This window comes from Mesoplodon densirostris, chromosome 3 (genome assembly GCF_025265405.1).
Source record: "Mesoplodon densirostris isolate mMesDen1 chromosome 3, mMesDen1 primary haplotype, whole genome shotgun sequence".
Classification (NCBI taxonomy): Eukaryota; Metazoa; Chordata; class Mammalia; order Artiodactyla; family Ziphiidae; genus Mesoplodon; species Mesoplodon densirostris.
In genome coordinates this window covers 172,842,773-172,855,639 of record NC_082663.1, presented here as the reverse complement: position 1 = coordinate 172,855,639, position 12,867 = coordinate 172,842,773, and the positions used below count along the sequence as shown (strand labels likewise).

The 12,867-nt window shown below is 37.1% G+C and overlaps 1 protein-coding gene across 3 annotated transcripts in view; it reads right to left on the bottom strand.

Moving 5' to 3' along the window:
* Positions 1-12,867, bottom strand: part of GABRB2 (gamma-aminobutyric acid type A receptor subunit beta2) — a 287,791-nt gene that overhangs the window by 137,877 nt on the left and 137,047 nt on the right. For all 3 annotated transcript variants that reach the window (XM_060092603.1, XM_060092604.1, XM_060092605.1), the window contains exon 5: positions 10,490-10,572. In XM_060092603.1, the coding sequence (XP_059948586.1) occupies positions 10,490-10,572 (83 nt within the window). The remainder of the gene's footprint in view (positions 1-10,489; positions 10,573-12,867) is intronic.

The window sequence follows — 12,867 nt, the reverse complement described above, 5'->3', positions numbered from 1 at the left end:
AAATCAACTATATTCCAATAAAATTAAAATATTAAAAAAATAATAAAAGGATCAAAACCAGCTTAAAATAATACATTCACCCTGTGCCATAGTAAATTTGGATTCACTATCCAAGCTGCTTAAATGTATCCATCTACATTGACTTCTTTAATAAGAATTATTTAGAATCCATCAGTTGAAAATTAGAGTTTTTATTCCAACAATATCCTAATAGGAAGATGTTTTTATATGATATTCAATTGGAATTTAATAAGATGACAACAAGCACATTTATATTTTCTGCTTCCTAAAGCATGGTGAATATCGCTAGGAAGAAGAGATGCCTGTTCCAACACCCTCACAGGGACCTTTTCATATTTGACCACAGAGGCTTTAGATGTTGAGCAGGTGATGACTGTCTTCTCTGGACCTGCTTAAATGTTAACAAAACCATAAATGGATTATATTTAAAAATGAACTATCCTTTCACTTCATCTAAGTACAGATGTCGAAGAACTATTAAATCTCCCTCTTTGGACTTTGAAGCTAGTTACTAATTCTTTTCCTTTTGGAAGAAGTAAAAGAAATTAATTTGTACTTTATACTGTAGGCACAGCTGGCTGAGACAATCTATGAGGAAGTAGATAGCCCTACAGACAATGAAATTTGCTTGGAAAATAAAATCAAGGGCCAGATGAAGATCTACAAAGGTTGACAAGAGCAATGCTGTGCTTTGGGTCTCCTCTTGGCTGGATTTACTAGATCTCAAAATTAGGGAAGATCTATGGCAGTGTGGGACTTTTTATATATAATAATCAAAAATTAATGTTATAAAAATAATTACTAATTACTGAAGTTACTGTTTATTTAGATGTCTACCATGTACCAAGCAAAGTGCTACATTCTTTATCTATATTAGGTTTTTAATCCTCATAAGAACTTCAGGTGGTAGATATTATTATCCCCATTTTATCTGTGAGGAAACCAAGGCTCAGCTAAGTAGGGTGACATTCTCCATGTCATTCTGGTAGTCAGTGACTATGAGAGGCCAGCAAGAACTGGTTTCTGATGTTGCCACAAAGGGCAGTAGTAGAATTTTTTTTTAAGAGCCTAAAAGGAGATGCCTGACTGGCTGTCTCGGTAAACACTTGGCATAGTCCTATGAAGCTGTCTATGAAAAAGCTGCTGAGAAATTTCTACACTCTCTAATTCACTGTGGATCACACTAAGGCTGAGCTTGACCAAACAATCAACACCCCTCAGAAACAGAGCACTGATCTTATTCTCTGGGATGCTGACACTGTCCAGTCCAAATCACCCAGAGACAGGCTGAAATAAAAACACACAAATGAGAAAAAAAGGAACCTTTGCATTTTGGTAATGTGAGCAGACTGTCAATGGATCCAGTTGAGAAGATTCCATAGTTCCTTTCAGACAAGCAGCTCACATGTCCCAATTGGAGGACTTGGATATGGGGATGAAGACTGTATAAGACAGCCTTACCCTTCTGAGGAGGGGCGAGGGACCATGTAGCTGATACTGGTATTGAAAAGCTGAACTAGCTCAGCATACAACAGAGGAAACTCCTAACTATTCCCCTTTTAAAGATATGTAATACTCCCCTCACCCTTTTTCCAGTACTTTTCATTCCCGAATGAAACATACTAAGTGGCCTTGTAGTATAATGGAATGTTGTGTCTCTGTAACATAATTTGAACTCTATATATTTTTAAAAAGAGATAAGTCTTTGACTTGTCCTAATACTCTTAAATTATATTTGGCAGCATCATACGTTCCAAAGCATCAGCACACCTGGGACAATTTATTGTTTCTTTATTAGAATTCATCTTATTCCTAAACAGCAAAGTTCAAAAGAACTTTATTTATATAGGCTAGCTTGTAACTTTGTCATCATTTGGCGCTTTTAGGGTGGCATTTCCCTAGAAATATAGGTGAGTATTCCAGTATACCTTTTCCAAACTGACTGAAAGATTTAGAGAAACATACAGACATATACATATAAATTATGTGGATAAAGCATGATGTAGCTGACCACACAGGTAACAGAAGCATGTAGGTATAAAGTAAGGAGAACTAGCTCTAAGTGAAAAGAATGGAAGTACCTGGAGATGGATTTCTCCTTTTTATTTTGGCAATTAGGTTTCATTGCCTATATGGTGGTAAATATTATCAGGTCCCCATTTAGTTCAGCAAATCCCATTAATTCTACAGAGCTTCTCCATCCCTCTAAATTTAAGAAAAGTTATAAAGTAAGCATAGTCCATACTGGCCTTCTAGATTCCTCAGCACTTTATTTCAAGGCTTGCTCTAATCTTCCTTTAAGATCTTAAAGAACTAAATATTTCATCTTGGTAGCACTTTTCACTAATGCAATTTTTATATTCATATATGTGTTATTTAAATAATATCTATCTTCCTCATTATAATAAAGGAGGGCAGAGATACTGTCTTTTTTTGTTCACCATTATGTCTCTAGAGTTTATTACAATACCTGGTATATAATTAGTGCTCAATTAATATTTAATGAATAAATAAATTCTTGAATGAATGAAAGCATGAATGAATTAACAATAAACTCAATCCTAATATTCTCCTACTCTAAGCTTCCCAGAATCAAGTTATATTATCCTGGAATGGAACCAATATATTAATTGTTGATATGGAGACAAGATGATAGTGATTTAGTAATGCAACTATTAGGCTCATTTGCATTTGAGAGAGGTAGCAAGGGAAATAAAGAGGGGAAGGAGGGAAGAGAAGAAGGAAGTAAGGAGAAGGGGGGAGGGGAGAGGGAGCAGGAGAATGGATGAATGCCTAGAGTTTGTTTAACAGAAAGAAATGATAAATAAGGTGAAATGTCAGGCATCAACTTCAAAGCTAGTTGTTTAAGGGATAGGATCCTAAATTTATTTCAATATAATTAGTTAACTATATACTTATAATAATATCACACATGTTACTAATATAACACCATGTTTTATTCTCTATAACAATGATTCACTGTCTGACTAAATACGAATAAACTCCAATTTTTCATAAGGATAGGCTATTTGTTCAATTTTTAGAATACAGACCTTCTGGTTAATCTGGTCCCTACAAAATCAGGGGCTTTACTAAGATAAATCAGCTAACAATTACCACATCAGTATAGAGAAATTGTGCCAATCAGTAGCTGCATAATCTTGGGCAAATCACTTTACTTCTTTGAGTCTGTTTCTCCAGCTGTAAAGACAGAAATATTAATACCTACCTTATAGATTTTAAACTAAAATGCCCACAGGAGACAAAGAAGGTCATTATATAATGATAAAGGGGTCAATTTATCAAGATATAACAATTGTAAATATATATGCAACATTAGAGCACCTTAATATATAAAGCAAATACTAATAGAACTAAAAGGAGAAATAAACAGGAATACAATAATAGTTGGGGACTTTAATACTCCACTCTTAACAATGATTAGAGCACCCAGACCAAGAATCAATAAGGAAACAGTAGATTTGAACAATGCTGTAGAACAAATGGACCTAAGAGACATATAGAACATTCCACCTGACAGCAACAGAATATACATTCTTCTCAAGCATGCACAGAACATTTTCTAGTATATATTATATGCTAGGTCACAAAACAAGTCTCAAAAAATTCAAGAAGATAGAAATTATATCAAGTATCTTTTCCTGCCACAATGGTATGAAACTGGAAATCAATAACAGGAGGAAAGCTGGAAAATGCACACATATGTGAAATAAAACAACATAATCCTGAACAATCAATGTATAAAAGAATAAATCAAAAGTGAAAAAAAATTTTTGAGACAAATGAAACAGAAACACAATGTAACAAAACTTATGGAATGCAACAAAAACTGTTCCAAGGGGCTTCCCTGGTGGCGCAGCGGTTGAGAGTCTGCCTGCCGATGCAGGGGACACAGGTTCGTGCCCCGGTCCGGGTAGATCCCACATGCCGCGGAGCAGCTGGGCCCGTGAGCCATGGTCACTGAGCCTGCACATCCGGAGCCTGTGCTCTGCAATGGGAGAGGCCACAACAGTGAGAGGCCTGTGTACCGCAAAAAAAAAAAAAAAAAAAAAAACTGTTCCAAGAGGAATGTTCATAGCTGTAAACTCATGTATCAAGAAAAACATAAAGTTCTCAAATAAACAACCTAACATACCTTGAGGAACTAGGAAAAGAAGAAAAAACTAGGCCCAAAATTGGCAGAAAGAGGAAATTATAAAGATTAGATCAGAAATAAATAAAATAGAAAACAGGATACCAATGAAAATAGAACAATCATAGAAGATCAAGGAGATTAAGAGTTGGGTATTTGAAAAGATAAACAAAACTGACAAACCTTTAGCTAGACTAAACAAGAAAAAAAAGGGCACAAATAAACAGAATTATTAATGGAAGAGGAGACATTCCATTCCAGCTGATACCACAGAAATACAAAGGGTCATAAGACTACTAGGAACAGTTGTATGCCAATAAATTAATCTAGAAGAAATGGATAAATTACTAGAAACATACAATTTACTAATACTGAGTCATGAAGAAAAAGAAAATATGAACAAACCAATTACAAGTAAGAGATAAGTAAAAAGATTTAATCAGTAATGAAAAACTTCCCAACAAAGAAAAGACCAGAACCAAATGTTTTCACTGGTGAATTTTACCAAGCATTCAAAGAAGAATTAATGCCAATTATTCTTAAACTATTCAAAAAAATTAAAGAGAAAGGAATGCTCCCAAACTCACTTTACAAGGCCAGGATTACCCTGACACCAAAGTCAGATTAAGATACTGCAAGAAAAGAAAACTACAGGCTAATATCCTTGATACATATAGATGCAAAAATCCTCCACAAAATACTAACAAACCAAATTCAACAGCACATTGGAAAAATCATACACCATGAGCAAGTGGGATTCAGCTCTGGGATGCAAGGATGATTCAGCATATGCAAATCAAAACGAAAGGTAAAAATAATACAATTAACTCAATAGATGCAGAAAAAGCATTAAAAAAATCAACACTTTTTCCTGATAAAAATCCTTGACAAATTAGGTTAGAAGGAATGTACGTCAATATAATAAAGGCCATTGTATAACAAGCCCACAGCTCATATCATACTCAATGATGAGAGGCTGAAAGCTTTTCCTCTCAGATCAGAAATAAGGGGGCCCACCCACAACTCCTATTCAACACAGTACTAAAAGTCCTAGCCATAGAAATCAAGCAAGAATAAAAGAAATAAAAGAGATCCAAATTAGAAAGAAAGAAGTAAAACTGTCTCTGTTGGCAGGTGATATGATCTTGCATATAGAAAACCCTAAAGACTGCCAAAAAGCTGCTAGAACAAACTAATTCAATAAAGTTGCAGTATACAAAATTAACATATAAAAATCAGTTGTGGGCTTCCCTGGTGGCGCAGTGGTTGAGAGTCCGCCTGCCGATGCAGGGGACACGGGTTCGTGCCCCGATCCCGGAAGATCCCACATGCCGCGGAGCGGCTGGGCCCACGAGCCATGGCCGCGGAGCCTGTGTGTCCGGAGCCTGTGCTCCGCAACGGGAGAGGCCACAGCAGTGAGAGGCCCGCGTACAGCAAAAAAAAAAAAAAAAAAAAAAAAATCAGTTGTAATTTTATACACTAACAATAAACTATCTGAAAATGAAATTAAGAAAACAATCCTCTTCACAGGAGCATCAAAAACAATACAATACTTAGAGATAAGGAATGCTTGATCAAGGAGGTTAAAGATCTGTACAATGAAATCTATAAAACATTGATGAAAGAAACTAAAGAAGATTCAAATAAATGGAAAGATATCCCATGTTCATGAATCAGAAGAATTAATATTGTTAAAATATCCACCACCCAAAGCCATCTATAGATTCAATGCAATACTTACCAAGATTCCAATGGCAGTTTTTACAGAAATGGAACAAATAATCATAAAATTTGTATGGAACAAAAGATTCTGAATAGCCAAAGCAATCTGAAACAAGAATAATAAAGCTGGAGGTATCACACTCCTGATTTTAAACTATCCTACAAAACTATAGTAATCAAAACAGTATGGGTCTGTCATAAAAACAGACACATAGACCAATGAAGCAGAACTGAGAGTCCAGAAATAAACCCTCACATATATGGCCAACTAATATTTGACAAGGGAGTCAAGAATGCTCAATGGAGAAATGATAGTCTCATTCCATGAATGGTGTTGGGAAAACTGGATAACCACATGCAAAAGAATTTGCATCAGGGAAATGCAAATCAGAACCACAATGAACAACCACCTCCCACTTGTTAGAATGGCTATCATAAAAAAGACAAGAGATAAGTGCTTGCTAGCTAGGATGTGAAAAACAGGGAATCTTGTACACTGATGATAAGAATGTAAATTAGTATAGTCACTATGGAAAACAGTATGGAAGTTTCTCAAAAAATTAAAACCAGAACTACCATATGATCCAGCAATCCTGCTTCTGGGTACATATCCAAAAGAAATTAAATCACTAGCGCTAAGAAGTTCCTGTACAACCATGTTCATTGCAACATTCTTTTTGTTTTTAAACTTTTTATTTTATATTGGAGTATAGCCAATGAACAAAGTTGTGACAGCTTCAGGTGCATAGCAAAGTGACTCAGCCATACATATACATGTATCCATTCTCCCCCAAACTCCCCTCCCATCCAGGCTGCCACATGACATTGAGCAGAGTTCCCTGTGCTATACAGTAGGCCCTGGTTTGTTATCCATTTTGAATATAGCAGTGTGTACATGTCCATCCCAAACTCCCTAACTATCCCTTCCTCCCACCCTTCTGCCCGGTAATCATAAGTTCGTTCTCTAAGTCTATGAGTCTGTTTCTGTTTTGTAAATAAGTTCATTTGTATTATTTTTTTTTAGATTCCATATATAATGGCTATCATACAGTATTTCTCTTTCTCTGTCTGACTTACTTCACTCAGTATGACAATCTCTAAGTCTGTCCATGTTGCTGCAAATGGCATTATTTCATTCTTTTTAATGGCTGAGTTATATTCCATTGTATACATGTACCACATCTTCTTTATCCATTCCTCTGTCGATGGACATTTAGGTTGCTTCCATGTCTTGGCTATTGTAAACAGTGCTGCAATGAACACGGGGGTGAGTGCATCCTTTCAGACCATGTTTTCCTCCAGATACATGCCCAGAAGTGGGATTGCAGGGTCATACAGTAGCTCTATTTTTAGTTTTTTAAGGAAATTCCATACTGTTCTCCATAGTGGCTGTATCAATTTACATTCCCACCAACAGTGTAGGAAGGCTCCCTTCTCTCCACACCCTCTCCAGCATTTATTATTTAGAGATTTTTTCATGATAGCTGTTTTGACTGGTGCGAGGTGATATCTCATTGTAGTTTTGACTTGCATTTCTCTAATAATTAGCGATATTAAACATCTTTTCATGTGCCTCTTGCCTATCTGTATGTCTTGTTTGGAGAAATGTCTATTCAGGTTTTCTGCACATTTTTTGATTGGGTTGTTTGTTCTGATGATATTAAGACTCATGAGCTATTTTCTCCCAATCTGTGGGTTGTCTTTTTGTTTTCTTTATGGTTGCCTTTGATGTTCAAAAACTTTTGAGTTTAATTAGGTCTCATTTGTTTATTTTTGTTTTTATTTCCATTATTCTGGGAGATGGATTGAAAAAGATATTGCTGCGATTTATGTCAGAGAGTGTTCTGCCTATGTTTTCCTCTAGGAGTTTTATAGTGTCCAGTCTCACATTTAGGTCTTTAATCTATTTTGAGCTTATTTTTGTGTAAAAGAGTGATCTAATTTCATTTTTTTACATGTAGCTGTCCAGTTCTTCCCACACCATTTGTTGAAGAGACTGTCTTTCCACCATTGTGTAGTCTTGCTTCCTTTGTTGTAGATTAACTGATGCAGCATTCTTTATAATAGCCAAGACGTAGAGGCAACCTAAGTGTCTGTTGATGGATGAATGGATAAAGAAGATGTGATACACACACACACATACACACACACACACACACACACACAGAATGGAATATTATTCTTCTATAAAAAGGAAATCCTGCCACTTGTGACAACATGGATGAACCATGAGGGCATTAGGTTAAGTGAAATAAGTCAGAGAGAGGAAGACCAGTTCTGTATGATCTTACTTATATGTGGAATCTAAAAAAATACTGAACTCATAGAAACAGTTAAAGGGTACAAACTTTCATTCATAAGGTGAATAAGATCTGAGTATCTAATCTACAGAATGGTGACTATAGTTAACAATACTGTACAATATACTTAAAGTTTCTAATAGAGTAAATCTTAGAAATTCTTAACATACACATACACACACACACACACAGGTAACTATATGAAGTGATGAAAGTGTTAACTAACCATATTGTGGTAATCATTTTGCAATACATACACATAACAAATCATCACACTGTACACCTTAAACTCACACAATGACATATGTCAATTATATCTCAGAAAAGCTGGAAAAATCTATATTGTTTACCAGGGTAACTGTGAACTGAAGTGAGATATGTAAAAGCTCCTTTGTAAAACTTAAACTTTCTAAAAGTCTAAAGAGCTATCATGTTTTTTTAAATTAATTTATTTATTTTTGGTTACGTTGGGTCTTCGTTGCTGTGCGAGGGCTTTCTCTAGTTGTGGTGAGCGGGGGCTGCTCTTCGTTGCTGTGCACGGGCTTCTCATTGAGGTGGCTTCTCTTGTTGCAGAGCATGGGCTCTAGGCATGTGGGCTTCAGTAGTTGTGGCATGCGGGTTTCAGTAGTTGTGGCACATGGGCTTAGTTGCCCCGCGGCATGTGGGATCTTCCAGACCAGGGCTCCAACCTGTGTCTCCTGCATTGGCAGGTGGATTCTTAACCACTGCGTCACCAGGGAAGTCCAGGAGTTATCATGTTAATTTTTAAATATTCATGTCAAAAAGAATATTCATATCAGAATTATACTTTAATTACATGGAACACTTGGATGCTGCCTGTGTCCTTAGGCATCATCGGTTCTTCAAAATAAAAAGGCCTTGTTTACTACTATGAGGGTTGTGAAAGGCGCAAGTGACATAACATCAGTGCAAGTGCTTTAACCATGTACAATTATGATTATTTAAAATTCCAGTCAAATTCTACCACAAAAAAATGCTCTTACCACAAAAATTCATTAGTAGTACACAGCAACATACTTTTTTCAAAATATCCTTACATCAACGATTTGAAACAACCAAAGAATTTGAACTTTGAAGAACATTATTCTCTAAACTGTGTCATGAGTTACATAAATGCAAAGTTATCCGAGAGATATCTACATAAAAATAATCATCAAAATCCCTTGGACCAATTTCATTAAATAGTTCTTTATGGCAGAGATCTAATGTGAAAATAATGATGATTTGGAAATACAAGTATGCAACCAGGTTCTTCAAAAAGTGCATATAAATTTAATTATCCCCCGAAACTATTTTTTGAAATGGGTAAAAATACCAGCAACATGTCATAAATGCAGTATTTCTGCTCAGAGCAGTGATTTAGAGTTTCATGGCTCGCCAAGGCTAGAGTTCCTCCCAAAGACTGAGAGTATCCACAAAGCAGTCAAGCTAGTCATTATCTAGAATGCTGGTTATAAAATCATCAGCTTCCAATTGTTTGATAGGATTAAATAGGAAAACATTGCAAAGAATTGAGAGAGAAAAAGGATTTGAAATCCTACTCCACCTCAAACGACCTCTCTGTGTGACCTCTGAAAAGGAAATGGGTTATGAAATAGATGCTTTAGCCCAGTCAACAGGGTAGGTGACTGAATCGTCAAGAAGGATGCTGAAACTGTGGCCTAGAAAAGCACCAACATTGTAAAACAGGTCAGCACAGGAAAGAGAATTAAAAAACACATACACCAATTTTGCTCATCATATGCCCTTCAGCAAGAATATAAAATAAATTTGAAACAATGAAAATAGTCCCTCAAAATAAAAAACATTCCACCAATCCACACTCTATGAATGTTTTAACTAATCCAGAGGCCACTTTTACTCTGAAATGAATTGCAGAGATAACATTTGTGAAAGGCAAAGGCAATAAGGACATCCCGTGTTATGCTGCTATCTCCACCTATTTTTCCAAGCCTGTTGCAGCTATTTGCACCAATTCCATATAATAAAGTCCTGAAATAGCCCTTGGTCTCCTTCCAGACTCTTAGTATCTTCCTTTTATTGCTAGATTACTGCTTCCCTACACATCCCTCCCAGGGACTTAGGGATGACACTAAGAGGGTGGCCGCATGACTGAGGGAAGACACTGTGAGCACCTCCCTCCACCAAATTTGGCACACTAGCACAACCTTTGCAGGACTTGTGGTCTGGATGTGAACCAGGGTAGGAGACCTTTGCCCAAGGAGAACCTTAAAGCCAAGTTCAGTCAAACTGGATTGTCAGAAAAACTTACAGCTTTCAATTTCCAAGGTGCAGTTTTGTTCATCCAGTGGGTACCGCCTCAGGTCCATCATGCAGGCAGCTGTGGTTGTGATTCTAGAAGAGAAATATCAATGATACATGCTGTTAGCTCGTCCATGACTGAGCTGGAAAAATTAAATCTGTCTCAAAGAAGACAGCACTGGGCCTAAAGGAGACTGATTTAGCATAAACTCTAACAAAAAGAAAAAGAGTGCTACAACTTTGGATAACCATTTTCCTTGATGAGCCTCATGATGCTTTGTAAATTAAACAGAGTGGACTAAATCAGTATTCTCCCAAGATGTGGTCCATTACCTACGTGGTACCCAAATCACCTGGGAACGTTTGTTAAACAGGCAGTTCCCATTCTCCAGAAGGTCTTGGGGGTGGGATGAGGCCATCCCAGGACTCTAGTTTACAAGCATCAAAGGTGATTGAGAAAACCAACATGGATATTACTCTTGCACTCACATTTGTTTTCTCCTCCCCTTCTCAAGACCCTAAAGTCAAACCTTCCAACAATCTTGGCTTTGGTCCATCATTTTTGACCTTTCTATACATAGTGTGGTGCTTTGCAAGTGTATTAGTATAACACACAATATGCCTTTCATCTGTCACCTGATTTGCTCTGTCCTGAATAATCTGATATTCTCAAGGCCTGTTGGAGAGCTTCCTCCTATCGGTTGGCAGAGTTATTTATTTAGGACACACTGTACCTTTATTAATTTATCAGGGATAAATGAATATGTCTCTTTAATGTCTTTATATTTCTCTGTCACCATTTTTCACTAATCTCACTTTTCACTAAATGAAGGCCTGCTAGAAAGAGCCAAAAAACATACAGCCCTAAATGATTTATCAATTTGGTTTCTGATCAATAAGGCAGCACAATGTTATGAAAAAGCAGAAGTTTTAAAACACAACAGATATAGGTTTGGATTCTAATTCTGCCTCACTAACTGTGATTCACATCCAGATGGTTAATATCTCCTAACCAACCTTAGTTTCTTTGTCTGTAAAAAGGGGGCCTTCTTAACAACAACAGTAATGATAGCTTAACAGAGTTTCTGTATGAACTAATAGAATAATTTATGTAAAGAATATAAAAGAGTCCCTACATATAATAGGCCCTTCATATCTGCTGAAAAAAACTAAGAGGAGGGGCTTCCCTGGTGGCGCAGTGGTTGAGAGTCCACCTGCCGATGCAGGGGACATGGGTTGGTGCCCTGGTCCGGGAAGATTCCACATGCTGCGGAGCAGCTGGACCCGTAAGCCATGGCCGCTGAGCCTGCACGTCTGGAGCCTGTGCTCCGCAAAGGGAGAGGCCACAACAGTGAGAGGCCCACGTACCGCAAAAAAAAAAAAAAAAAAAAAAACTAAGAGGAGAAACTGATGTTAAATTTGACCAGCTTTGGCTTACTCTGCTCCTAGAGGTACTATACTGTGTGTTGGAAACAGAGAAATAAGATGCAGATCCAGCTTGGGAGAAACAATCCATAGTTAGATCTTTTTCATTAGAAGGTCTTAGGCAGAGCTTAGACAAGTAGTACAGGTGGACTGAATCTCTGAAATTCCTTAGTTAGGTGTGAGAGTCCTACTCCTCAGTTGTAGGATGGAAATACCTAAATGACTTAATGTAAGTAGTTCATGCCTCTTTAGTTTGATTACTTCTTCATTAAGGCTTGTGCTCTGTTAATTTTTGTTTTCCTCTTTAGGGATAAGTGAGCATCCTAGGGGTGATGTTCATTCTGGGTTCCTTGCTCTCGGTCACCAGGAGATGGCTACTCTGCCTCAACTCCTTTCCGCCTCCACTGCCTTCCTCAGTGTCTATGATCCCACTGCCTCACTTCCATGTTACTATAGTATCTTGGTCTCCTAGCCTCTCCATTTGCCTCCCTACTAACTATAATTCATACAACAGTCAGATGTTTTAAAACCATAGATCAGATTTTATCCCTCCTCTTTAAAATTTTCAGTGGCTCTTCCAAAAACTCCAGTCTTGGCTATGGCCTATTGTGCCCTGAATAATCTCACCCTTCTCTCCCAATATTTTCTCATACCAAGTCCTCACTCACTATTTCCAGCCTTCACATTTGTTCTCTCTGCCTAGAACATGTGTCCCCCAGCCCCGATACTCACAGAGCTTTTTTTCCGATTCTTTAGCTCAAAAATCAACTTCTCTGAAAGGCCTTTCCTAAGCAGCCCACCCAAAGTGGCTGCCTTAACTAATGCTCCATCTTACCTGTTTATTTCCTTCAAGGAATTACTACAATCTGAAATTATCTTGCTTATTTCTTTTCTTGTAAGAACTATTTTTCCCAGTAAAATTTAAGCTGTTTAAAGACACAGACTTTTTTCTATTTACTGTAA